Raw genomic sequence first — 27,387 nt, forward strand, 5'->3', positions numbered from 1 at the left:
ATGATTTAAAGTATTTTATAAATAACAACAAGAAAGAACCTTCCCAGTCCCTTTGGAATAGTAGATTGAGCTCAAAATAATCTTTAGGGACCTTAGAGTATCTATTGATTTGTGGCATGTAATTAAATTATCTGCTATGCCGTTCTTCTGCTCCTTGAACTTGCTTATTCGCTTAGCCTTGATTGTACTTGAGATAGTTTATAAAGCACTTTCGCCCAGTCATCAGACACTGCACAAATGCTAGACATTTTTAGTTGAATTTTATCTGCAACTTTTCCAGGCAGTGTGACAGCACAATACAGCTTTTGTAACAATCATGCAAATGCATCTAATATCTAAGACCCTCACTTTCTTTACCAAATTTCTTTCAACCAGTTGCTGTTAATTAATACTGAAATATTTTTTCCAAAATTTGAAGTTATGTTGTTTTCATGAACTGCCTTGTTCTAGAAATGACTTACTTAGTGTTACCTGATTGCTGGTCTAGGGGTGTGGGGAGGAAAACAGGGGAGCAGGCCTGGGGTCAGTTGCTTTGTCCCAGTGCACGCACCTGTGCCTCTCTGTTCAGCCTCGTTTTCTGACCTAATAATAAAACTTCCCTCTGTTTCTCCCCCAGGCTACCTTCAGTAAGATTCCCATTGGATTTATCCCACTGGGCCAGACCAGTAGTTTGAGTCATACACTCTTTGCCGAAAGTGGAAACAAAGTCCAGTAGGTTGTCAATGTGGGATGGTCACATTTGTGGGTGGGTAAGCCTGGGAATGGAAAATTCACGTGTGTGATATAATTTTTTTTTGAGTTTTGATAACCTGAGACTTCAGATCGTTAAGAGAAGATCAGAGTTCAAGCTTACGGTTGATGGGGCAGTTTCCCTGTGGGTTGTGGGATCCGGTGCTCTAATGTTAACCCCCCGGGTCAGGTATGGAGATGAACGCCGATGTCCTTTTGTCACTTAAGAAGATAGCATCGCTGATCCAAACTTTTTGTACACTTCTATGCTGTGAGATCCTCTGGTGAGGACAGATTTGCAGTGATCATTTGTTTGCTTTAAGTCTGCATGACGACAAATAGCAAGTCCCCTGTGAAGACTGAGCCAGCAACCTTGGCTTCATTACCTTGATAACATAAGTAGCTAAAACAAGCAAATATAGTTACATCCTTTAGGGAGTGCCTAAAGTGGAATGCAGTATGGATAAAGCAGACAGAGAAAGTAGTGTAGCCCTGACATCTAAGTTAAGTCGCTGTGAGTCCAACAGTGTCCTCTGGAGTCAGGCAGATTGTTATTACTGTTCTTTTCTCTCTAAAGCATTATGTAAACAAAGATCTAGTCTTCCAAGAAGATGGGAATCTTGAATTTGAGTCCTGGCTTCGACCGTGACTAAGAGTATAATCTTATATAATGTTGGGCAAAAATTTTCAGGCTCTCATTGTCAGTTGCCTGATCTTTAACATAAGCTTTGTGACACATTGTGGGAGGTCAGTAAGTAATATTTGTTGAATGAATTAATTGAACTCTTCTCAAGATATTTCAGGTTACAACCTTGTAAAATCAGTAACAATAATAATACTCAGGTGATTCTCTGTTTTAGATTTTTTTTCCTGCTTTCGGATTTTTATTTTAAATTGGCATATAATTGATCATACAACATTGTATTAGTTTCAGCTGTACAACACAATGAGTCGATATTTGTATCCCACCACAATACATACAATTAACATCTATCACTATACATAGTTACAGAATTTTCTTCCCTTGTGATGAGAACTTTTAATACATACTCCCTTAAAAACTTTCAAACATGCAATACAGTATGATTAAGTTTAGTCGCCATGCTATACATTCCATCTTCATGACTTATTTTATGACTTTTGACTTCCTTTACCCTTTTTACCTACCTCCCACACCCCACCTCAGACAACCACCTATCTGTTCTCTATCATCTATGAACTTGATTTTTTTTTTTAAGATTCCACATATAGGTGAGATCATATGGTATTTGTCTTTCTCTGTCTGACTTATTTCACTTAGCATAATGCCCTCAAGGTCCATCTATGTGGTCACAAATGGCAAGATTCATTCTTTTTTATTGCTGAATAATATTCCTGTGTGTGTATGTATATGTGTGTGTGTGTGTGTGTGTATGTGTACCACAATTTCTTTATCTGTTCATCTGTTGATGGACACTTAGATTATTTCCGTATCTTGGCTATTGCAAATAATGCTGCAATGAACATGCATATATATTTCAAGTAAGTGTTTTTGTTTTCTTTGCATAAATACCCAGAAGTGGAATTGCTGGATCATATATATGGTGGTTCTATTTTCAGTTCTTTAAAGAATCTCCATACTGTTTTCCATAGTGACTGCACCAATTTACATTCCCACCAACAGTATATGAGGGTTCCCTTTTCTCTACATCTTCACCAATACTTGTTATTTCTTATCTTTTGGATAATAGCCATTCTAAGAGGTGTGAGGTGATACTGTGGTTTTGATTTGCATTTCCCTGCTGGTTAGTGATACTGGGCATCTTTTCATGCACCTGTTGGGTATCTGTATGTCTTCTTCGGAAAAATATCTATTCAGATCATCTGCCCCTTGATTGTTACTGTTTTTATTGAGTTGTATGTGTTCATTATATATTTTGGGTATTAACCACTTACCAGATACATGATTTGCAAATATTTTCTCCCATTCAGTAGGTTGCCTTTTCATTTAACTGATGGTTTCCTTTGCTGTACAGAAGCTTTTTTGTATAATTTAACCCAGCTTATTTATTTTTACTTCTGGTGTCAGATTCAGAAAACATTGCCAAGACATGTCAAGATGCTTACCTTCTGTGTTTTCTTTTAGGAATTTTATGGTTTCAGATCTTATTACATTCATGTCTTTAATCCATTTTGAGTTAACCTTTGTGTATGGTGTAAGATAGGGATCTGGCGTCATTCTTTGGCATGTGACTGTTCAGTTCTGCTTTGGGATTTTGAATAGGCTGGTTTTGTGGATGTGTTTTTGCTCTTGTAATATTAGGAGTCATCTTGTATCTTTTAACAATTCAGGTAAAAAAAAATAAAAGCCTTGATCTATATATCAAACACTAGGCATAAATGTAGACATATATTAGGCCTTTACTAAAACATCGCCCATGTGTCAGGCCTTAATCTAAAGGGGAACATTCAGCTCTTTACCAATCATCCTAAAGCCCAAGGTGGCATTTCAGTTTATTGAATTTTTTCCCGTTTAGAATTTCTGAGGGGCAATAGACACGACAAACAATGAATTACTCAAACATTTTTGCTTCTCTGAGACACAACCTATCTGGCTTGGGTCTTGATTACTTTAGATAGCTAGTCTTTCCCTCATGTCAGTATCGCTTATTTAAACTGCTTGCCAGCATGACCAGATAGGTCGCTGGTGCAGAGGTAGGCCATGTCCCTTGGAGCACCCCTCACCTTTCCAAAAGCCAGGGTATGTGCACATGGCCACCCTCAGGGTCTCTGATAGCCTTCAGTTTTTTAGGGAGCTGATTCTCCCTGTAGTTCAGCTAATTTTGTTGCTACTTCTCATTTATAGTTTAAAGATTTATGAAACTTAATTTATAAGCATGCCCCAGGGCTCTTAGGTAATTAAGTAAGTCTGCCCTGGGTTTAGAATTTTGTAGACCTCTTAACATGGCAGATGCCTGACGCTATTTAAAAGAACAAGGCTTTGCTTTTTGCATTGCTGTCAAATTTTGTTGTACCATAATTACTACAGAAGGAAAAAGAATTTTGAATTTGGAATGTTGCAGATAAATAATCCTAAAAAATAGCTGTTCCATGCTGCAGTGCTGTTTTATTTAGAACTTTCAATTATTGCTCGAAAATGATAAATTTAAGATTGCATTTTAACTGTCTTGTGCCAAGCAATTTTGAAAAAGAATTAATATAAAAAGACATTTTCAATTGGAACTTTTTTTTTTTTTTTAAGGACAGTTTCTCAAAAGCACCTTCTTAAACCTCTTAATGTGCTGGATGCTACTCAAAGCAAGTACAGTGCTTTAGATTCTTTCTAATAGCTTCCTTCAAAATTAATATATTCATATCAAATTAATCTAAGCTGGTGATCATGCTTCTTGCTTTCTCTTAAATTGAGTCTCATTTTTTAAACCGCTGCCTACTTCCCAGATAGCATCTGTATTGAAGGGAAAAATGGGATTAAAAAAATGTTGATAGAGAAATATGAGAAAGTAAAATAGGCTGTTTCTTAAGTTTCAGCTTGCTTACTAGGGAACCCAGCGTGTAATCCGAACATTTGACTTAATGTATATATTTTCGGGATTTATTATATTTTGCTAAGACAACTCCAGCAAGTCCTGTCGTTTACTTAGCCTTTAGGTTATTAGAGTGAAAAGGAATAATGGTTTTTGGAGTGCTGGACTCTCTTACAGTGAATGGAAGATGTTATATTATTATTTATTTAAGTATTGTATTTTCCAGTGATAAGAGTCAGGCACAGTGTAGAGACTCAGTCAATGTGAAGTAAATAAATGACTGGTGCCTTGTATAAACTCCTCTTTGCCAAAGCCTTCTCTTTGAATCCGCATCAGAGCCTTCCGCTGTATTTGTAGCAGTCATTCTTTATACTCTCTCATTCTGCTTTCTTGGAATATTTTGAAGGAATATGTCTTTTTCCTGAGCAAGCCATTAGTACTCTGGGCAGGAATGTGGTTGTGTATGTGTGTGTGTTTCTATGTTAGGGGAGGGGCTGCTTAATTTTCACAATGTGACCATTTCCTTCTTGTTATCTTCTAGGCGTATTACAGATGCTACACTTGCTGTTGTGAAAGGAGAGACCATTCCACTCGATGTCTTGCAGATCAAGGTAAGGCTGTTTCTTGAGTTCAAAAAAATTAGCAAAGTAAGACACACGTATTAAAGAAGAATAAAATGTAATAGTTCAAATAGTTCAAATGTTGAAAACAACAGTCTCTTTTCTTATCCTTTCCTATACAAAGTATAAGTCCCCAGAGAAAATAATTTTACCTGTTTATTCTAGTTGGTATCTAATCAGTATGCTTATGAGACTACTTTTTAAAATTGTGATTTAAAAAACCCCACAAAACATAAAATTTACCATCGTAACTATTTTTAGCTGTGTAATTCAGTAGTGTTAAGTGTATGATACTACTTTTTGATTAGTCAGTTATAGACCTTATCCCTTTGTTATGCGTAAGGAGTGCTTTATATCACTTCTCAACATAATTGTATCACAATTTTTAGTTCCTCTGTTGATTACCTTTGGACCACAAGTGATTTCTCTCCTATGGTTGTTCTGAGTAGTGAAAGAGCTCATACGTATAAAACCCTTAGGACAGTGCCTGATTTCTTCTTCCCTGTTTATATGGTGGTCACCTCTTTATGCCATGCTCTGCCAAAGTCAGAGTCGAAACCTTTCTCATGTCCCATCTGTCCTTTGGCAGGCCTTGTCTTTGGAATTCAGGTTACTTAGTTGTCTTGCAATCTCAGCTCTCTGATGGGCTTAAGACGAATTATGATTTTATAGATTATCTGGCTTTTTCTCATTTTTAGCATGGGAATAATGTTCTTTGTTGCTTCCTACATCCTAGAGAGGAGCAGACTACCCATTTTTCTATTGTGTTGTCTAACATTTTCTTATTGATTTGCAGGTGAACTCATGAATTATTTTAGAAATATGTTTGTTGGCTATGCCCACTGAAGGGGATTAGAAGTAATGACACCCAAGAGCAGAGAGCATACCTGACCCAGATTTTGGTCTCTAAATACCATCCCCTAAAGGATTCTGGGGAGAGATTACTTTCAGAGGCAGGGCAAGGATGAGGCAAAGAACTACTTAAAAACTGATGGAGACAACACAAAAAGACGTAGGAGCCAGCCTGATGGTATCCTACCGGCCAATTCTGGGACAGTTTGAATATCAAAAAGAATAATGCTAATAGATTATAATACATTAAATAAAAATGATGAATCTATTAATCTACAGTTATATTACAGAAGAATTGTCAGCTTGTAAATGTATAAGATATGACAGAATTAGACAATTACCATTTTGTAATCACTAGTGAAATAATTCAGGCAGGGATCATCAATGGATGCTAAACCCACTGAATAAAAGGTTGTTGAGAAACAAATATCCACACAGCCTCAAATTATCATAGGTTACTAATTACAAAGGGAAAAAATATACCTTTCTAGTAGAGAAATCTAGCATACACCACCTTAATCAAGTGATTAGATGGACATTATCTGCCTCCTAATGTTATATGTTGAGACGGATGCAGCATCATCTATGTGGTTTTCTGCCCAAAACGTTAATCTTAACTGAATCTAGGAATGAGAAAACAAATCCAAATTGTAGGACTTTCTAAAAGCAACCACTGATTTGGCTTCTTCAAAAATGTCAATGTCATGAAATCTAAAAGAAGATAGTCTGTTCAAGATTAAGGGAAACTAAAGAAATACTGTAATTAAATCCAATATGAGATACTGAATTGGAAAAATGAAAAATAGGGACAACCATAAAAGATACCAGAGATACTTTAATATGGATGATATATTATATATTATATGCCAATGTTAGATTTCTTGAGAGTGATGATGGTGTTATGGTTATGTTTGTGTATGTCCTTGTTCTTAGGAGATACGATACTGAAATATTAAGAGTGAAAGTTCATGAAGTCTGCAGTTTATTTGCAGATGATTTAACAATACTAGAAACATATACACACACAGATAAAACTCATGTGAAGAAATGTTGGCATGGTGAATCTGGGTGAGAGGTATGAATGGTGTTCATTGTGCATATAAAAAGGTGTTTGGTTTGACATCTTAACCAAAATTAAAATTTTGGAAGGAAGAAGACCCAATAGCCATTCCTGATTCTTGGCCAGAATCTTCTCTCAAAAAGAGTTTAATTCCTAGGGAAAAGATAGTCTCACTTAAATAGCTATTCCTTCTTCATCTAAATTCTGTCGTTCCCCCACCTGCCACCCCAGGAAAGGCAGATTTCTAAGAAGGCTGAGCCATAAAGCCAGATAATCCTATAAACAGTGGATCCCTGTTTATAGGGATTGTAAAGTATGGATCCCATACTTTACTCAGATTTGGCCTTAAAATGTACCAGCTACATTCAGGTTGTCCTCCAATGGCTATGCACATTTTGTGTTTATGCAAGTTTCCTAACACCTGTGAAAGAAGGGTCCACACTGTGTCGTGATTCCAAACTTCAGTCCTAAAATGTTGCTCTTAGTTGTACAGCATTTGCTACCTGCGTGCTGATGATTGGTGAGCCATGAGCGTGCAGCCCATTTCCCTTTGCTCTTTATGCAGTGGTACCTGGACTCGACTGTGAGTGGCCTCGTTGGTCAGGATAAGAGTGATTTAAGTTGCAGTTGATTCTTTAGCATATAATAAAGCTAAATCGTTCTCACAAAATGTGCTTTCAAGAAATGTCAGCGTAGGAAAGATAGTACAGATGAGCATCCGTGAAGATGTTATTTTTAAAAATTGTTACCAGAGGAGTGAATCAGGGTATCTCTTAATAACAATGATTTACTGCTTCTTATTTATGTGTGAGAAGTAATACGTTCCAGAGTAATTAAGTTTTAACTGGAAATTCTTTGATTGAGCTTGTATTTAAATGTCTCTTATCTCCTTTATCTTTTTCTTTCTGATTTTATGAGTTGATGAAACCAGTATCAAAGGTACCAGAGGCTCTGTAAATTGATAACATATCTGAGGAAGCAGAAAACTTTAAAAATCAATTCCTGGAAAACATAGTACAATAGCGTCTGTGTAGTTTCTCAGGCACCCAGCTAGGCTGAATTTGTCTTCTCTTTTTTCCTTATTTCTGGAAATTGCTTTCAGAATATGATGAAAAGCGTTACAGATGAAGTCCGATACCAGATTCCTCTTCTTTTAAAAAACAAACTAAAACACAATTGAACATGTAACTGAAGAGTCTCCAAAGATTAAAGAAATAGCCCTTGGAAGCTATAATAGTGCTTTATATCTGCATTTTCCGCTGGAAGTTCCCATCTCCTTAGGACCTCTGACTCAGTGAGGAAGGCAAGATGTGTATTAGTATCTTCATTTGACAGATTTTTAAAAAGAGTTATCTGGTCATATAGCTAGTTGTGCTGGAGGCAGAAGTAGAATCTAAATTTTCCATCTCAAGGTCCATTGCTTTTTCCTTCACTTTTCCAGGTGGGATCACTCTTGGCTTAGCCCATGATCTTTAAGGCGTATTCTTCCCATGAGACATCTACAATGCCTAGAACTTGATTTTAAAGTAACTATGGTAAAGATGTATGGAATTCTTTCTAGTTCTTTCTTTTTGGTCTTTCTGTTGGACTGAGACCCTGCCAACCCAGAACTACATGAGGCTAGGGGAGGTGGTGAGAAGTGAGAATCTGTCTTTTTCTCCTGTCTGTCATTCCTGGCTAATGACACGGCTTCTTCTGTTAAAGCCCCGACTCGGATCCTTCTCTTACAAGGAGGCTTAGATCTGCTGTAGAGCTCCTTCTGCCTTGTGTCTCTCTCCATCTAGAATCCCTCAGAACTCCTGGATTAGGCAGCTGTCTAGTTGATAGGAATTGGTTTCTTTTCACCTTTCCTTAATTTTTTGGGGTTTTTTTTAAATTGAAGTACAGTCAGTTACAATGCGTCAATTTCTGGTGTACAGCACAATGTCCCAGTCATGCATATACATACATATGTTTCTTTTCATATTCTTTTTTTTAAAGTACTTTTTAAAAAACATTTTTTATTGATTTATAATCATTTTACAATGTTGTGTCAAATTCCTGTGTAGAGCACAATTTTTCAGTTATACATGAACATATATATATTCATTGTCACATTTTTTTTTCTCTGTGAGCTACCATAAGATCTTGTATATATTTCCCTGTGCTATACAGTACAATGTTGTTTATCTGTTCTACAATTTTGAAATCCCGTCTATCCCTTCCCCCCTTCCGCCCCCTTGGCAACCACCAGGTTTGTATTCTATGTCTATGAGTCTGTTTCTGTTTTGTATTTATGCTTTGTTTGTTTGTTTTTGATTTTTTTTTTTTTTAGATTCCACATATGAGCGATCTCATGTGGTATTTTTCTTTCTGTTTCTGGCTTACTTCACTTAGAATGACATTCTCTAGGAGCATCCATGTTGCTGCAAATGGCGTTGTCAGTTTTTATGGCTGAGTAGTATTCCATTATATAAATACACCACATCTTCTTTATCCAATCATCCATTGATGGACATAGATGCAGAAAAAGCATTTGATAAAATTCAACACCCATTTATGATAAAAGCTCTCACCAAAGTGGGTATAGAGGGAACATATCTCAACATAATAAAAGCTATATATGACAAACCTACAGCCAGCATAGTACTCAACGGTGAAAAACTCAAAAGCTTCCCACTAAAATCTGGGACAAGACAAAGGTGCCCACTATCACCACTCCTATTCAACATAGTCTTGGAAGCCCTAGTCGTATTCTTTTTCATTAAAGGTTATTACAAGATATTGAACATAGTTCCCTGTGCTATACAGCTGAAACTTTTAAAATCTATTTTTATATATAGTGGCTAACATTTGTAAATCTCGAACTCCCAGATTTATCCCTTCCCATCCCCTTTCCCCAGTAACCATAAGATTGTTTACTATGTTTGCAAGTCTGTTTCTGTTATGTAGATGAGTTCATAGTGTCCCTTTTTTTTTTTTTAGATTCCACATATGTGAGATATATGGTATTTTTCTTTCTCTTTCTGGCTTACTTCACTCAGAATCACAATCTCCAGGTCCATTCATGTTGCTGCAAATGGCATTATTTTATTCTTTGTTATGGCAGAGTAGTATTCCATTGTATAAATATACTACAACTTCTTTATCCAGTCATCTGTCGGTGGACATTCAGGTTGCTTCCATGTCTTGACTATTGTATATAGTGCTGCTAGGAACATTGGGGTGCATGTATCTTGTTCCTTAAGTTTTGTTCCAATCAGCTCTTTCTGTTATTTTCCTCTGCAAACCATGAGGCCACTTACCCACAGGGATTTGCTCTTTCCAGGGGTAACTCTGACTTAGGGCAAACTCATCACCTTTGCAGTTAAGAGCTGTCTGTGTGCCTGTTTCTGTATCTGTTTGTGTGTTCTGACCTCTCCGTCTCATAATCTGACGTGTGCCCAGACCTTCATTGGGCTAAGATGTAGTGGTGCTTTATCCGTTGCCTTATACGCTTTCCATCCGACCTTGCTTACTTCCCTGTGCTTGTGACCAGTCTCTCCGCTACTGACCCTCAGGCCTATTCTCAATCCCAAGGGCTCTGTGCCCACCTGCTTCTTTGAAACTTCCCACTCTTCTCTTCACACTCATTTCCAGTTGTCGAGAGCCATTCCTGTCCCTTTGCTAGGATGTAGCGCCCCAATTCAGTGGGACCTTAAGGTTACGAGACTTCTTAGTTCTAAAGTTCTTCCCCCAACACGAAGAAAGAGAAAACAGTCCTAGAACACCAGTCAGGAAATCTTGAGTACTTATCCCAGCACTCTTTGCCTACACTACATGCTTTAGAACAGCCTTTCCCCAAGGAGTATTGCTTAGGCAAGATGTCTTCCCAGAGAAGGGTTGCACAGTTAACAACTCAGGAAACCTGCATATTGTATTTCTCCTTTTGGAAATTTACAATGTTTACTGACATATTAAAGACTCCAAGAAGAACCGCAGTAAACATAACTTGTTTCATACCAAATAAGTTTGGTATTTCCCACCTTATTTCAACACGGAATCTTCTAGCATTATCATCATCATTATCATTATTAGATATAATGCTTATTAACGTCTTAAGAAACATTTGGGAAATGTTCCTGTAGATACAGCAAACCAGTCACATAGTGTTGTTTCTCTCCTTTAGGCTAGAACACTCTTTCTTCACTTGTTTCTTTTCTTTCTCTCTACTTCTCTCACCAGCCTCCCAAACCTAGGTACTTTATTTTTTCTTCTTTCATTTTTAGGGAGGACTGGGGAAATCACTATGGTATATACTTACTATTATAATACAGTGTCTTTCCTCCATGGACCTGGTCTCTCTCTCTCTCTCTTTTTAATTAGCATGCATCTTCCCTAGCCCAATGCTGTACGATTCAGCCTTGTTCACTCTTCAGTACTATATAGTGCTTAGCTCACTGTTGGGAACCTCCTAGGTAGATCTTCAAAAATTATAATGAATAAATAAAAGAATGAATCCAGGATTTATATAGCTATCAATGTAGATATAGACATACACACACATATATGCATATATATGTATATGCTGGATAAAAAAATATAGTTAAATTACATTGAAAATTCCTTCTACCCCCCCTACCCACTCCCTCTGTCAACCACCAGTCTGTTCTCTGTATTATCTGTGAGCTTGTGGGGGTTTTGTTTGTTTGTTTGTTTGTTTTTTGGTAAATTTGTTGTTCTTTTTAGATTCCATGTATTAGGGAAATGTCTTTGTCTTTCTCTGACTTACTGTCTTTCTCTGACTTATTTCATTTAGCACAATGCCCTCAAGGTCCATCTATGTTGTCACAAATGGCAAGATTTTGTTCTTTTTTATGGCTGAATAATATTCCTTGTGTGTGTGTGTTCATGTGTGTGTGTGTGTAGCACAATTTCTTTATCCTTTCATCTATTGACGGACTCTTAGGTTGTTTCCATATCTTTGCAGTTGTTAATAATGCTACAATGAATATGGGGGTGCATATATCTTTTGAGTTAGTGTTTTTGTTTTCTTTGGGTAAATACCTAGAAATGGAATTTTAAGTTTTTGAGGAAGCGCCATACTGTTTTCCATAATGGCTGCAGCAATATACATTCCCACCAACAGTACATGAGGGTTCTTTTCTCCATGTCCTTGCCAGCACTTGTTATTTCTAGTCCTTTTGATAATAGCCTTTCTAACAGGTGTGACGTTTTATCCCATTGTGGTTTTGTTTGCCTTTCTCTGATGATTGATGATGCTGTGCATCTTTTCATGTTGCTGTTGGCCATCAGTATGTCTTCTTTGGAAAAATGTCTATTCCTATCCTCTGCCTATTTTACAAGTGGATTTTTTTTTCTATTGAGTTGTATATGTCCTTTATATATATGTTGGATATTAATCCCTTATCAGATACATGATTTACAAATATTTTCTCCGATTTATTGGGTTGCCTTTTCATTTTGTTGATGGTTTCCTTCCTTTACTGTACAGAAACTTTTAGTATGATGTAGCCCCATTTATTTATTTTTGCTTTTGTTGTTTTGCTTTTGGTGTCAGATCGAAAAATGATGGCCAAGATTTAAGTTAGGAAGCTCACCCCCTATGTCTTCTTCTAGGAGTTTTGTTTCAGGCATTACATTCAAGTCTTTCATGCATTTTGAGTTAATCTTTGTATGATGTAAAATAATGGTCCAGTTTCATTCTCTTGCATGTTTTCCTAGCACCATTTATTGGAGAGACACCTTTCTCCATTGTGTATTCTTGCTCCTCTGTCATAAATTAATTGACCATACATGTATGAATTTATTTCTGTAATCTGTTCTGTTCCATAGATTTACGTGTCTATTTTTATGCTGATACCATCTAGTTTTAATTAATATAGCTTTGCAATATATTTGAAATCAGGGAGTGTGACACCTCCGGCTTTGTTCCTCTTTCTCAGGTTGCTTTGGCTATTTGGATTTTTTTTGTGGTTCCATACAAATTTTAGCATTATTTGTTCTAGTTCTTTGAAAAATGCCATTGAAATTTTGAATGCATTGAATCTGTAATGAGTAATAAGGACATTTGAACATCATTAATTCTTCCAATCCAGGAGTATAGACTATCTTCCCATTTATCTGTGTCATTTTCAATTTCTTTTATTAATGTCCTATAGTTTTCAATATACAGGATCCTCCATGTCCTTCATTAAATTTACTCCTAGATATTTTATTCCTTTTGATGCAATTTTAAATGGGATTGTTTTCTTCCTCTTTCTGATGCTTTGTTATTAGAGTAGAGAAATGCCACAGATTTTTGTGGGTTGATTTTGTATCTTGCAACTTTATTGAATTTATTGGTTCTATCATGTCATCTGTAAATAGTTTTACTTCTTCCTTCCCACTTTGGATGCCTTTTATTTCTTTTTCTTGCCTAATTGCTCTGGCTAAGACTTCCAATACTATGTTGAATAAAAATGGTGAGAGCGGGCATTCTTGTCTTTCTTGCTCATGATCTTAGAGGAAAGTCTTTCAGCTTTTACCATTGAGTATGATGTTAGCTGTGATCTTGTCATATATGGCCTTTATTATGTTGAGGTATGTTCTACCTATACGCATTTTGCTGAGAATTTTTATCATAAATCAGTGTTGAATTTTGTCACAGTACTTTTTCTGCATCTAGTAAGATGATCATATGATTTTTCCTGTATTTTGTTAATGTGGCATTCGCATTGACTAATTTGAGGATGTTGACCCATCCCTGCGTCCCTGGAATAAGTCCTAGATGATTTATGGTGTATTATCCTTTAAATGTATGGTTAAATTTGGTTTGCTTATATTTCATTGAGAATTTTTTCATCTATTTTCATCAAGAATGTTGGCCTTTAATTTTCTTTTCTTGCATTATCCTTGTATGGTTTTGATATCAGAGTAATGCTGGCCTCATAAAATCAATTGGAAAGAATTCCCTCCTCTTTTTGAGGGGCGGGGGTAGAATCTGAGAAGGATTTGTATTAATTCTCCTCTGAATATTTGATAAAATTCACCAGTGAAACTGTCTGGCCCTGGACTTTTGTTTGTTGAGAGGTTTTTATTACTGATTCAGTATCTTTGCTAGTAATCAGTCTGTTCAGATTTTACCTTATTCTTTAAAGTTGATAGGTTTGACTTAAAACTTCTGTTGTGTGTTCCCTGACCCTCCATCTCCTTCGCTCCCTCACTCATTATACAGTTGCACTTGCTCTGTAGTTTCATGATACTTGATACATAGCTCTGTTCTGTGAACCTACTGCATTGTGTTGTCATTGTCTGTGCCTGTGTACCCCCATATACCTTGAGCTCTTTGAGGGCAGGCATTTTTTATCGCTATTTCCTCATATGCAATATATATCCGTTAATGATGGTTCATGAAAAACATGAGTGAATGAGTGGGTGGACGATCAGCTTCGTATAGTTGGGGTGGCTCGAGCCCCGCCGTCCTTCACAGTATCCACTCGGCACCCAGGAGACTAACACGTCATTGCTGTGGCTGCCAGTCGTGAGTTGCCTCACCGTCCCCTCTCTGCGCTACCATTTCTCCCTTGTTCCCATTTCCCTTGCTTAAGCAGGTCCAGAGAGCAGAAAAGCAACTCTGCTTCAACAGATACACAAGCAAGGAATGAGCGGCCAGGGACCTTTACTTGCAGGCTGGCCCTCAGCTGGAAAACCCTCACTGTTTCAGCGTGGTGGGAACGGGAGTGAAAGCGGGATTGGAGGAGGACTGAGAGGGGATCGCTACCTCTCTTAAGACTTAAACAATTTCTCTAGGCCAGCAACTTACAGTGCAAAGGATTCTCCTCCAGTTCCTAATCTTCTGCTTAGACTGGCTGTGATGGTGGCATGGCAGAAACTGAACTGGCTGTGTGCCTGTGTAGCGATTGCTGTGGGGTTGTGTCTAGCATTTGGCAGCTCTCTTTAGAATGCACAGGTACCCTTTCAGAATCCTGGTGTGTACATTTTCATGTAGGAAAGTCTGTCATGGAGGATAAACTCTTAGCGGCAGTGGCTCTATTCTGTGTTTTCTATATATTGCTAAACTCACTGATTTATTAGAATCTCACTGATTATAATATGCAGTATTTGGCCATAAAGCATTGGACTAAATCCACATCCCTTTTTATTCCGACTTGTTATGACAAATATCTGGCTGTATTTTCATGATATTCAGGTGAAACATTCTGGAGTACATACCAAGATTCCTGTCTTCCTTGACAGCTCTTGGCCCTCCGAAGAGAATGCAGGCTTAAATTATCTTTGTCTTGGACAAACGTAAGAGAGAGAAGAAATTCCAGCTGACCCAACTAATTGGTCCAAGAATCAGCATAATGATTACAGTCTGATGTTAGATAATATGTTTTCATGTCAACAGATTCATGAGGCCTAATACATAAAAATTTGTTTCATTTTACAGTACAGTTAATTCAAGTACTTTCACTCAGCACTCACAGAGTTAATTAAACTTTGAATCTCCCTTTTAGAATTTGGGTTCGATGAAATGAAAAGTAGGCCATGAACATCTGCTGGTTACTTATCAGCAGAGAGTTCCAAGTGAATTGTCATTATTAATTTAACTAAATGTATTTAACTTCCAGGGTGAAAAGGAACAGCCTGTGTTTGCCCTGACTGGCCTTCGATGGGGATCCTTCCGAGACGCCGGCGTCACAGTCAGCAAGTAAAGGGTCACTCTCGTAATGTGTTAGTCTGCCCCTGCCTTTGACATTTTAGTATGTAGTGATCTGGGAATAAATGTGGTGGACCTGGAGGGGGAGTTATGTATGAATAATAGAGGTAGAGGTTTAAATCTTATGTGCAGAAAGGTTGGGGAAAGTTCCAGTTTCCTCCACACTAGCTTGGTGGTAGCTAAAGTGGAGCAGAGTGCGCCCCTCTTTCTGACATATCTGAGCGTGGGTTAGGCCAAGCTGGACCCAAGGGCGTCTGGGAGGCCTCTCCACCTGCAGCCTGCTTAGCTGGGTACCAGGTGAAGGGTGCCGCTGGGCCACAGCCTCGTGGAGCTTTTACATCCCTGGTTGGAAGACTCCCCCTGAGAGGTGTTCTTTCTGAAGGCCCAGCAGATCCACAGACCCCGGGCTGCCTCTTTCAGAGGAGGAAGAAAGGCAGATGCCTGGCTCTGGTGTCTGATGGAAGAAACAGGCCTGTGGAGGAGGTAATTAGAGGGCCACTGCTGGCTTTTTGTGGGAATGGGCTTAGTTTTGGAGAATTCATTGTGTAAAATAAAACTTCTGGCTTGGAAAGAGGGTGTGTCCTGTTCCCTGTGATGCAGAGAGATTGTGCAGGCAGAGGTTTCCTGAGGCAGGACTGAAGGAGACACGGCATGAGGTTTGCTTCCTCTCTGGTGGGCATTATTTTTTTCTGCACCTTTTCTTGAAAACGGGCTTGCAATTTGAGTATAGTTTAAATAAATTGTGGTTGATTGCACACACAGCTTTTATCAAGAAACCCCTCTTTGACTTTGTAGGCATTCCTGCCACACTTTCTTTACAGAAATTTTCTTTCACTGGTGTCACTCTGTTCTTCCTGCTAATCAAGTCCCTGACAGTAGGGCTGTCCAAAGAGAGAGATTTCTGTGTTATGGCTCACACTGCATTCTTTACTATGTCACAGCTTTTCTTTGCAAGTGTGCCACAATTATCTTGATTGCACAAGTCATCTTGCATCTGCTGTGTAATCTCAAGCAGCAGCACTTTGCCAAGAGGGATTACTTAGTTTCCCCTGATAGTCTGGCGAGAGCAGATTGCTCTCCAAACGTGTTAAGCACCTGTTAGGAATGGGTCAGTCCCTTTAGAAATATGATAACACGTGCCCGTATTTCGACTGATTTCTAAACAGTGGATTTTAACGTTCTGGTGCTGGTTACCTAATAGCTGGATGCGGACCATCCGCTGAGTCACTCCATGTGTTATGGAAGGAACAGTCTGGATGTGGGAAACCACTTCCTGGCTGGCCTTAGGAAGGCTGCGAGCCACGGTATCAGAATTTGCTGTGGACAGAGGTGAAGGGAGCTGCAGGCAGTTTAGAAATGAAACTGCCTTGGCTGGGGTGTTTTTCTGACTGGCTGTTTGGGGAAAGAAGTCAGTCATTAAGTAACCTGTCAAATAAAACACAAAAAGAAAAACATCAGATGATCTAGGCCTCATTAACAGCATCACGGTACTTCCCTGAATTGTACAGTGGTTCTGCACTGCTCACTGCAGACCCACTCTCCTTGTTCTGGCTCCTTAACCCGCCATCCGCCCCCCCCCACCCCCCGATTACATAGTCGTGTGTCTTTAAAGCTTCTGCTCTGGCTCTTATGCTCAGTGTTTCCCAGACTTTGGCTGTTCCTCCTGCCTGTAGTGACTCCCTCCCCTCTTCCGTGTATGTAAGTCCAACGCTTGTTTCTGGGTTTCAGACCCTCACTCTGTCCTTGTGTCATTCATTACACCAGCGTGGCTGCTCCACTGAATTTAGGCCCTTAATGATTTCTTGTCCCTTCTTGCCTCCCCTTACCAATAAATAGTGATCAGTTTATACCATGTCATGTGAACATATAGTCGTTTGTTGTTTTCTATTACTTTTTTGGGTCTTATTTCCTCACATTAGAAGCCCTCAAAGGCAAGAATTTTATACTCTTTGTATTTATTGCTTCTGTTTCCTCCATTTACACAGTAGGTGCTAAATAAATGCATATTGCTCCGAATCAAATAGAAGGCAGATAAGATGGGCTAGTAGGTGACAGAGACACGTCTTAAGAGAGAAATCTTCTTTATGCCACTTTTCTAATTCCACCGAGGCATCGTTTTCTCTCGGTAGCTTTATGTGTTGAGCCACATGAAGCAGACCCTCTGTGTTTCCAGATTTAACATTTGCCATTTTCAAGCTGTGTAACACGAGTAATGTGAAATTATGCTGATTTACAGATTTTAATTGTCTGTCTGTGTGTGAGAGAGAACGTGGTGCACAGGATCCGGCCATTTAGCTCCTGAGTCAGAGCACCCGGCATCTGTGCTATTGCAGCTTTATCATTCTCCACTCATTCGGAATGTGTACTCAGCTGTATTCCATGGTGGAAAGTACATATCACAGGGATACCTGTGGATTCAGAGTGCGTCAGGGAACCTCGGATTATATATCCCTTGTAAATTGCAAGGCTCTATCTGCTGTATAACTAATTCCGTACTGCTTGCCATGGCATTCAAATGCAGATTAAAAACTTACTCTATTACTTTTTTATGCTGACCCAGTCTCCAAGCCTCCAGAGCCGACACTCAGTAGTGGTGTAACTCCAATGTATTATCTGAATGGTGTCTAGTACATTGATCATTCTTTTAATATTCTAATTCGATTTTTATCTTGATCTTTCTCAGGTACTGGTATCTGGGGCCTCTAAAAACCAAAGCAGCCCACTTTTTCAGCACTCTTAAGGTAAATGCAGTTTACAATGTAGAAATTTGCCTTCTGTTATTTTGTTGTTATTCTGTGATATACGTATTTGGAAGTTTTAAAAATTGCTTGCTACAGATGTATATGGCATGCTCCAGTACTAAAATGAGGCATAGTTCCTTAACTTATAAATGCAGAAAGCATTCCTATTCTGATACCTCTCATCTGCCAACTTATGCTCTGCATTACCAAGCCCATATGTGATTTCATTTTAATATTTCACTCCCCTTTGCCTTTTCAATGACTCACTCTTACCAGACAAACCTTGAACACAATGACCAATATCTCATTAATTATTTGCAAGTGTGTCTATATTAGTATCTGAAAATGAATTGAAGATTTGTATCTCGATATATCTAATCATACAGGCTTGTATATAATATAGTGGGTTTCAAGCTGTGCTTTGTGCTCCAAACTGTGTTTTTGGTGTTTTTTTGTTTTCAAACAAGCCAAATATGGGTAGTGGTTACTGTACGGGACAACCCAGATACAGAACAGTCCCATCATCAGAGAAAGTTCTCTCCGGCAATGCTGCTGGACTTTACAATGAAGAGTATTGGCAGAGGGAAAAGCGCAACCATGTATGTTAATGCGAATGCTAACAGAAAAGTCATACGTACCTGTGTACTAGATACTGTGTTCAACTTTTATGCAAATCAAGCTAATATATTTACAGTTTGGCTGGCCAATCTGAAAACTGACAGGTAAAGTTTGAATGTAGTGGAAAGTTAGGTTCTAATATTAATATTCAGAGTATCAAGTGTTTTTCTAATTATAAAAGTAATAGATGTCCATCGCAAAACATTTGGAAAACAGCTCCCTTTACCTTCTAAATAAATTCCACTTGGATGAAAGAAATGTTAAAAAAAAAAAAAAAAAGGACCATTAAAGTGCTAGGGGTAACCAATCTACATGATTATTAAAATGAACCTGGAATGGGGAACAAGGACTTCCTACACCTCAGGCTAATTGTGTTAGTAAAATGCATTATTGCTGTGGCTTGAAGGAATAATTTCATTGTTGGAGTACTGAGTGCATTTAAGAAGAAACAGAGTAACTGTGTATTTAAGTTGTAGAACCTGGGAGAATATAAACAATTACTGCATATCTATTGTGTGACAAACCCCGCTATATATTTGGAATACAAAATCAAATAAGACAGCTTTCCTGCCCTCAAGAGGTATTCATGTGTTGGGGAGTGAGGTCCAAGTAAATCAGCAGTTCGGCAGGTGCATTGAGAGAAACACGGAATCAGATGGGAGCAGAGGGGAGAGGCATTAACTCTGACTGAAGGTCAGTAATGTTGGCCAGGGAGGGTGACTTTTGCTAAATTTTGAAATTACATACAGGACTAGATAAAGGTCGTTCCGTGCAGAGAGGCCAGGGTGTGTGAAGTCAACAGTGGCGTGACATGGTCTTTAATCATGGCCCGCGCAGCAGAATGGCAGGAAGGAGGGTTTGAGGTCAGGGCCGCTTATGTCAGGTTTTGATGTGGGATCTGACTTTTCTCATTAAAGTGCTGGGGAGCTTTTGAGTCTGAAGCAGGGGAATGACACGAGCAGATCTGCATTTTAGAAAAATTGTTTGGTACCAGGGTGTACAAGAGAATGGCCGTGGGTAATTAAAGGCAACAGCGTCTGCTAGCGGATTGTTTAAGTCATCCAGGTGAGAAGCAATGAGGTACAGACCAGGGGGTCACGGTGAATATTGACAACAGAGGATGGATAAAGAGGTGGAATCCTTAAAAGTTGGAAGGAGAGCATAGGATTCCCAGATTTCTCATTTGAGGGCCTGGAGTTTGGGAACTAGAGTTTTTCATTAATACTGGTAATATTAGAGTATGATCAAGTTTGTGAAGAAAGGTAAAATTTTCAGCTTGGCATGTATGAAGGTGAACCTACTGGTGGTACAGACAAGTGGAGGTAAAGTTGTGACTTAGGTCTGGAGTCCAGCAGAGAGATCTAGGCTAAAGAAGTAGACTTAAATGTCCTAAGTGTATGAGTTGTATTGAGCTATGGGTTTGATGAAGTTACTATTGAGAAAAGATGGCCAGAAATAATAATCATTTAAAGAGCGAGAAGTGATGACTAGGACCTGCTAAGAGAGAAACGAGGAGAAAGTGCTGACATAGAAGCCAACGGGAAAGAGAATTTCAAGAAGAAAGTGAGATTTCACGAAGCAACAGCAAAGAGTGTAAATAAAGACAGGAAAGTAAGTATCCATTGAACTTGGCAACCTCTGAAGATTTGGTAACCTCCTAAGAGGAGGGGCTGGTGCCTTATTGAAGAGAGTTCAGGAGTAAGTGGGAGATAAAGAAGTGGAGGCAGCAGAGCCAGTCCTTCAAGAAGCTTGACTTTGAAGGGAAGGCAATAAAAGGCAAAAGCTAGTGAGAAATATGGGGTCAGCAGAGTGGGTTTTTTTTTTTTTTCCCCAATTGTTGAGATATCCATGTCTTTATCCCCTCAAACAAAAGTAAAAAAGGGAGGAGGTGAGACAAAAGACACAAAGAGCATGACTGAATTAGCCAATGCCATGAGTGACTGGAAGGGTCCTCGATCCAAAGTCCTGGCTTAGCCTTGGACAGGGGAAGGGCCACCTTCTTCCTTGAGACAGGAGAGAAATAAAGGAGAGGTCCAGATGGAAACAGATTTACGAAGAGCTGAGGCAGTTCTCACTGACGTCCTGATAGTCTCGCTGAAGTGTAGCAGGCACGGTGGTCTTTTGAAAACAAGGTGGACGGCGGTGCCAGTGGTGATGGTGTAGGGGATTTTGAAGGAAGATGAAAATAGGGAGGTTTAGAAGGATTATCAAGGGGCATCGAAGACCTTAGACCAAGAATTTGTTGTGACCTGGATATGCTCGGCTGGGTGATTGCTTTTCCCCGTATCAGTATTCAGCAGGAGTATTTTATTTTCCCTCTAGTAATATTGAGCCATGATATAGAAGTACAGACAGGATTGATCCAGAATTGGAGCCTTTCAGTGCACGTATTATGGAAGACTGAAAACACAAGATGGCCAAGAGCAATGAAAAAGAGTGAAGTAGAGTAACCCACTGTTCATTTGGTTGGCACTGAGGACTGGAGTGGTCAGGGACTCGAGTTCTCAATGTGTGTGGTTAGGATCTTCCAAGGCCCCCAAATCACACCCCTCTCGTCCTCCTCTGAGATGGAACCAAGTTATGAAAAGAAATGCAGGAGCAAGACAGATGGAAATCAACATACCAGCTTTATAAAAGCCAGCAGCGAAGGACACAGCTTGATACATGGTCACAATCCAATTTCCTAGTACTCCAGATTGAATCCATCCAGCTTCACTGCGTGAAGAAGCAGTGGATGTGTGAGTCTGCAGGACGACCACTTTCAGAGAGAAGACAAGGAGTTGGGTCTTTCTGGGCTTGGGGAGGAGTAACCGATGGAGTGAGAGAAGTCAGAATTGTTCCTCTTTTTAATTCACCACATGGAAACTTGAGAACAGGGGAGTAGTTCACCTTAAGAGCCACTGGGCACAAAAGAATCAACCAGAAGAATATGGGAAGTGATAGATGGTAGGACATCAGGGCTTACGATTTCTAAGATGGAGTAGTTCCAGGTAGCAGTAAGGACCAGGATGCAGCCATGGGCATGGGTGGCTGTGGTAGGTTGGAGGTGATGTCAAGGGCTGAGAGGCTAGGGTGTTACTTTAGTTATCCCTGTGGACACTGATGGGCCCCAGGGTGGCACTGGACCTGAGGTGCCAGGAAGCAGAAGGCAAATCTAGTGTGTGAGAATGATGATCTTTGAAGCAGGAATGAGATGCCTTGGGCTGGATTTTGACACTGGACTAAACCCACCTGGCCTGAGTGGAATATGATTCCAGAAGTGAAGAAGGTACTTGATGCAACTGGATTTCATCAATTTCATGTTTGTGTCACCATCTCTGACCAGAGATAAACGTATCATGGGGTGACTCTGTGCTCATTCGTAGGGAGATTTTCCTGGACAAGCAGAAGCAGTGGTTGATTGTTGGCCTGTTTTAATCTCTTCTGCTTTACGTCACTTGGCTCATGGTTTCAAGATAGGCCTTTAACAGGAAAAGAAAGTTGGAGGTGTGCACACTCCAAATTAGACATGATTTCATCCAGTGAGAGGAGATTACTGGTTAGTTTTCTAGCAGGTGTGGGTGGAATATGGTCCTCCATAGAGGGCACTCTAGGAGTTTGCATGGTAAAAGTTTTTGTCTCCTCACATTGAAAGGAGTGGCCTCAGACTCATCAAGCCTCGATCTCATACACGGGACCTACAGAGAGACCCCCCAGTGGAGCAGAAGAGACCCCTCCACGGCCCTCCCTGTACCGGAGAATATTACGAAGGCTCGCGTCATACTGGGCACAACCGCAGGACGGTGAGTGGCGGGGGGATGAAGGCGGGAAAGCCCTGGGCAATTCAGGCTCTCCTAGAGCAGGGGAGGCCCTTCGAGGGTCACTGAATTCAGCCTTCCGTGCACCACGGCGCAGGGCCCAAACCAGCACAGTGTCCCATGAATGGGAACAGCCTGCGTCATTTGTAACAGTGTTCCTCTTTCTGTCACTGACCTTTATACTGTTGTGGCTGCTTTTGGAGGGATGTCTGAGGCTTAGAGGTTCTGTTTTGTGCCTGGCTCTTTATCCCATGTATGAGAATATGAAAGAAACCTTAGGCGGGGAGTCAGCAGAAGGGCTAGGGAGACCATCTGAGCAGCTGGCCATTGGTGGTTGTGCTGAAATGTTAATGGAAGAAGCTGGTCTGTATCGAATGTGTTCACACAGCCGTTTCCCGAGAGGGGAGCCCAGAGGTCTGGAAGGAAGTGCAGCTGTCCACCCTTGAACTGTCCATCACGACCCGGAACAGTCAGCTTGACCTGACAGTAAGTGGGCTTTTTTTCTTTTATTAGAAAAGCATTTGACTGGAAAGAGTGACAAAGGCTACAGACTCTTCTACTAACTTGGCATTTTTATTTTCACCCTGTGGGGATAGAGGGGAAAGGATCAGGAACAGGAGGACATGGTGCCTTTGACACATAACAGCAGTGAGAAGAAACAGCCTAGTGAAGTGGCCTAAAAACTGAAGGGGCTCTGATCCAGTATTCTGGGACAGTAGTTAGTAACGGTCACCACGCTTTCTGCCTTCAGAGAACTGAGGACAAAAGGCCTTTAGAAATGGGGTTAACCTACTCACTCCCACTTGTCACAAGAATAAAAAACTGTGGGACTTTTACTTGAGTTAAATATCCATTACTTTTTTGTTTATATTAAATATGTAGATTTAGGTCTCTGGGAGAAAAAACTGTATCTATATACATCTATATTTATGCAGATGTATATGTGTATACAAACATTTATATCTCTATTTACATATATATTGAGTCCAGTCTGTTGACATGCACGGTCCAATATGGTAGCCCCTAGCCACATATGCCTATTTAAATTAATTAGAAATAAAATTTAAAACTCATTTCTTCTGCCGTATTTCAAGTGCTCAGTCGCCATACGTGGCTGGTAGCCACCATACTGGAAAGCACAAATATGAAACATTTCCATTAGTGCAGACAGTTCTACTGGATGGTGCTGCTATAGACAATATGCTAAAAAATTTCTGAAATACAGCTGAGGTTGGCAAACTCGTCTGCCACCTGTTTCAGTATAGCCTGCAAGCTAAGAATTGATTTTACATTTTTAAATGGTTGGAAGAAAGTCAAAAGAAGAATTCTATTTTGTGATGTGTGAAAAGTATATGAAATTCAAGTTTCAGTATCCATAAGTAAGGTCTTATTGGAACAGAGCTATATTCACTCACATACATATCGTCTGTGGCCACTTTTGTGCCGCAGTGGCAGAGCTGAGTCGTGACAGACACTGAATGGCCCCAAAGCTAAAACATTTACTCTCTGGCCATTCACAGCAAAGGTTTACTGACCCCTGGTCTAGAGAAAACCTTAGTAGTTTATATTGAGAATGCCGATGGAGAAGTTGTCCTTAACCGTGAGCTAATTACTGTGTTCAGCGTTTATGCAAATCAAAGTAGTATGTTCACAGTTGACCTAGTCAGTCTGAAAACTGGCACATGGAATTGAAGGTAGCGACAGAGGCATGAATGTGGGAGACAGATGCCGTGAGAAATCTGATTCCACCTTTATTATGGGATGGTTCCTGTGCAGTAAACTATATGTATTTTGGCTATGCAATTTGATAAATTTTGATAGATGTATATACCAGTGAAACCACCACCACAATCAAGATAGCTAACACTTCCATCACTCCCCAAGAGGTGCACATTTCAAATTCTCCATTTATCCCTTCCAATCCGCTTTACCCTCTGGTAACCATAAGTTTATTCTCTATGTCTGTGAGTCCGTTTCTGGTTTGTAGATAAGTTCATTTGTGTCCTTTTTTTAGATATCACATATAAGCGATATCATATGGTATTTTTCTTTCTGACTTAGTTTACTTTGAATGACAATCTTCAGGTCCATCCATGTTGCTGCAAATGGTATTATTTTATTCTTTTTTTGGCTGAGTAGTATTCCATTGTATGTATATACCACATCTTTATCCAGTCATCTGTCGATGGACATTTGGGTTGTTTCCATGTCTTGGCTGTTGTAAATAGTGCTGCTATGAACATTGGGGCGCATGTGTCTTTTCGAATTATATTTTCCTCCGGATATATGCCCAGGAGTGGGATTGTTGGATCATATGGTAAGTCTGTTTTTAGTGTTTTGAGGAACCTCCATACTGTCCTCCATGGTGGCTACACCAATTTACATTCCCACCAACAGTGTAGGAAGGTTCCTTTTTCTCTACACCCTCTCCAGCATTTATCGTTTGTGGATGTTTTAATGGTGGCCATTCTGACTGGTGTAAGGTTATATCTCATTGTAGTTTTGATTTGCATTTCTCTAACAATTAGTAATGTTGAGCATCTTTTCATGTGCTTGTTGGCCATCTGGATGTCTTTGGAGAGATGTCTATTTAGGTCTTCTGCCCATTTTTTGATTGGGTTGCTTTTTTTTTTTTTTAATATATTAAGCTGTATTAGCTGTTCGTATATTTTGGAAATTAGTCCCTTGTTGGTAGCATCATTTGCAAATATTGTCTCCCATTCTGTAGGTTGTCTTTTCATCTTGTTGATGGTATCCTTAGCTGTGCAAAAGCTTTTGTTTAATTGGATCCCATTGTTTATTTTTGCTTTTATTTCCATTACTCTAGGAGCTGATTCAAAAAAATATTGCTGTGATATATGTAAAAGAGTGTTCTGTGTCTGTTTTCCTCTAGGAGTTTTATAGTATCTGGTCTTACATTTAGGTCTTCAATCCATTTAGAGTTTGTTTTTGTGTATAATGTTAGAGAACGTTCTAATTTCAGTCTTTTACGGGTAGCTACAGTAAACTTGTAGGATAATCAGTAAAAAATGGGCAAAGGGCAAATATAGAAATTCATAGTCACATAATTAGTGAAGTATATTCATTAATAGAAACATCAGGCAAAGAACAAAAATAGAAATTCACAAAAGAAAGAAACATGAAAAAAATTCGCTTGTACTTACTACAAGCTAGGCACAGTCCTAAAAATTTTAGTGTCAGCTCATGCAGTTCCCCATAACTAATCAGGTAGATACAACTTTTATCTGAATTTCATAGGTAAGGAAACAGAAAAGTGCTCAATATCAAAGGAACACAAATGAAAACAGTAAATACTGAACTGTCGTAGATGAAAAGCATGCTAGTGTTTAGTGTTGGTGTGGATGGGACAATGGGCAGTCAGGTGTTTCTGACAGGAAGGGAGATGAGAACGCCCTTTCTCCATGGCATTTCGGCAGACTATGTGAAGCATCTGAAGTGTAAGTATACCCTTGGCCCTATTAAGCATATTTCTAGAAATTTATCCTACAGAAATAATCAAATGATACAAAATGTAGACAATCCCTTATTTCTTACATAATGGAATTCTGCAAATGTTGGTGAAAGTGCATGTATTAAGGTTAAAAAAATAATTGTTAAAAAGAGGAATTTAAAAAAGATAAGATGTCTAATTATACAGTTCCTTTATACCCAGTCTCTGATGGTAGGTATTTCCAGTGTTTTTGTTCATGTTCTTTAACCTTGTTCTTTGCTCCGATGATTGAATACCAGTGAATGGATGGAGTTCAGTGAGTGTGTGATTATAGCTGAAGATTAGCCACATTCAGACGCCGAGGGCTTTTTATCTTTGTGCCAATTATAAAAGTATATGATACTGCGCTTCTTATCACTGGGAGCAGCACATTCATTTTCTCTTTTTCCAAACCTCTTTGTAAAAATAAAAGCAAATGTAATAAAATATTCAAAGATAATGAAGCTGCCATGTAAAAGCTCAAGATGTTCATTTATCATTTTTTAAAAAGTCCATTCACAGTCTGAAAGAGGCTTGAGGGATGTGGAATGTGTGGAAATTAGGGTCTCTTGTAGAGCTGTGTTGTTTTTATAATAGCAAAATATGCAAAAAAATAATCAGGTGACTGATTAAATGCATCTTGATACATGTATTTAAAATGTTCTCTCTATATTTATTGACATGAAAAGATGTTCATCATATATTGTTAAATGAAAAACCAGGTTGAAATGATTTGCATCAGTGATTCCATATTTATTTAAAAAAAGAAATACCCCCACCTATAACTGAGTTTTGTGAATGGTGGAGCTGCGGCTCCAATTTTATATTCTTTCCATATAGAAAGCCAGGAGTCCAAGCACCATTTATTGACGTGTCCACACCCCACCCCACCGCCCCCTCCCCCACTGATCTGCAGGGAACGTCTGAAACGTCCAGTATCTGAATGCATGGAGATGTTTGTTTCTGGTCTCTATTCCATTGCTCTGTTTTTCTATACTTGTACTGTGCTTCTCTTAATATGGTTTTATGATAAGTCCCTCTGTGTTTTTCTTCTTAAAGAGTCTCTTGGCTGTTCTTGGCTCTCTGATTTCTATAAATCTTTGAGAATGTTATTAAGTTCCACATAAAAATCTGTTATAATATTGATCAGGATTACACTGAACAGTAGATCAATTTGAGGAAAAATGACATTTCTACAATACTGACTCATCATGAACATGGCATGTGTCTTCATTTATTTAGGTTTTTAATGTCTTTCAATGAAGTTTTACAG

General features: G+C 39.1%; 1 protein-coding gene across 1 annotated transcript in view; it reads left to right on the plus strand.

Annotated features, from left to right (window-relative positions):
• AGK (acylglycerol kinase) overlaps positions 1 to 27,387 on the plus strand; it is a 95,480-nt gene that overhangs the window by 63,414 nt on the left and 4,679 nt on the right. The window contains 6 exon segments of the mRNA XM_014559861.2: positions 617 to 711; positions 4,795 to 4,864; positions 15,380 to 15,459; positions 18,152 to 18,209; positions 22,462 to 22,609; positions 23,013 to 23,110. Of these exon segments, the coding sequence (XP_014415347.2) occupies positions 617 to 711; positions 4,795 to 4,864; positions 15,380 to 15,459; positions 18,152 to 18,209; positions 22,462 to 22,609; positions 23,013 to 23,110 (549 nt within the window).

The sequence above is a fragment of the Camelus ferus genome, chromosome 7 (assembly GCF_009834535.1).
Source record: "Camelus ferus isolate YT-003-E chromosome 7, BCGSAC_Cfer_1.0, whole genome shotgun sequence".
Classification (NCBI taxonomy): domain Eukaryota; kingdom Metazoa; phylum Chordata; class Mammalia; order Artiodactyla; family Camelidae; genus Camelus; species Camelus ferus.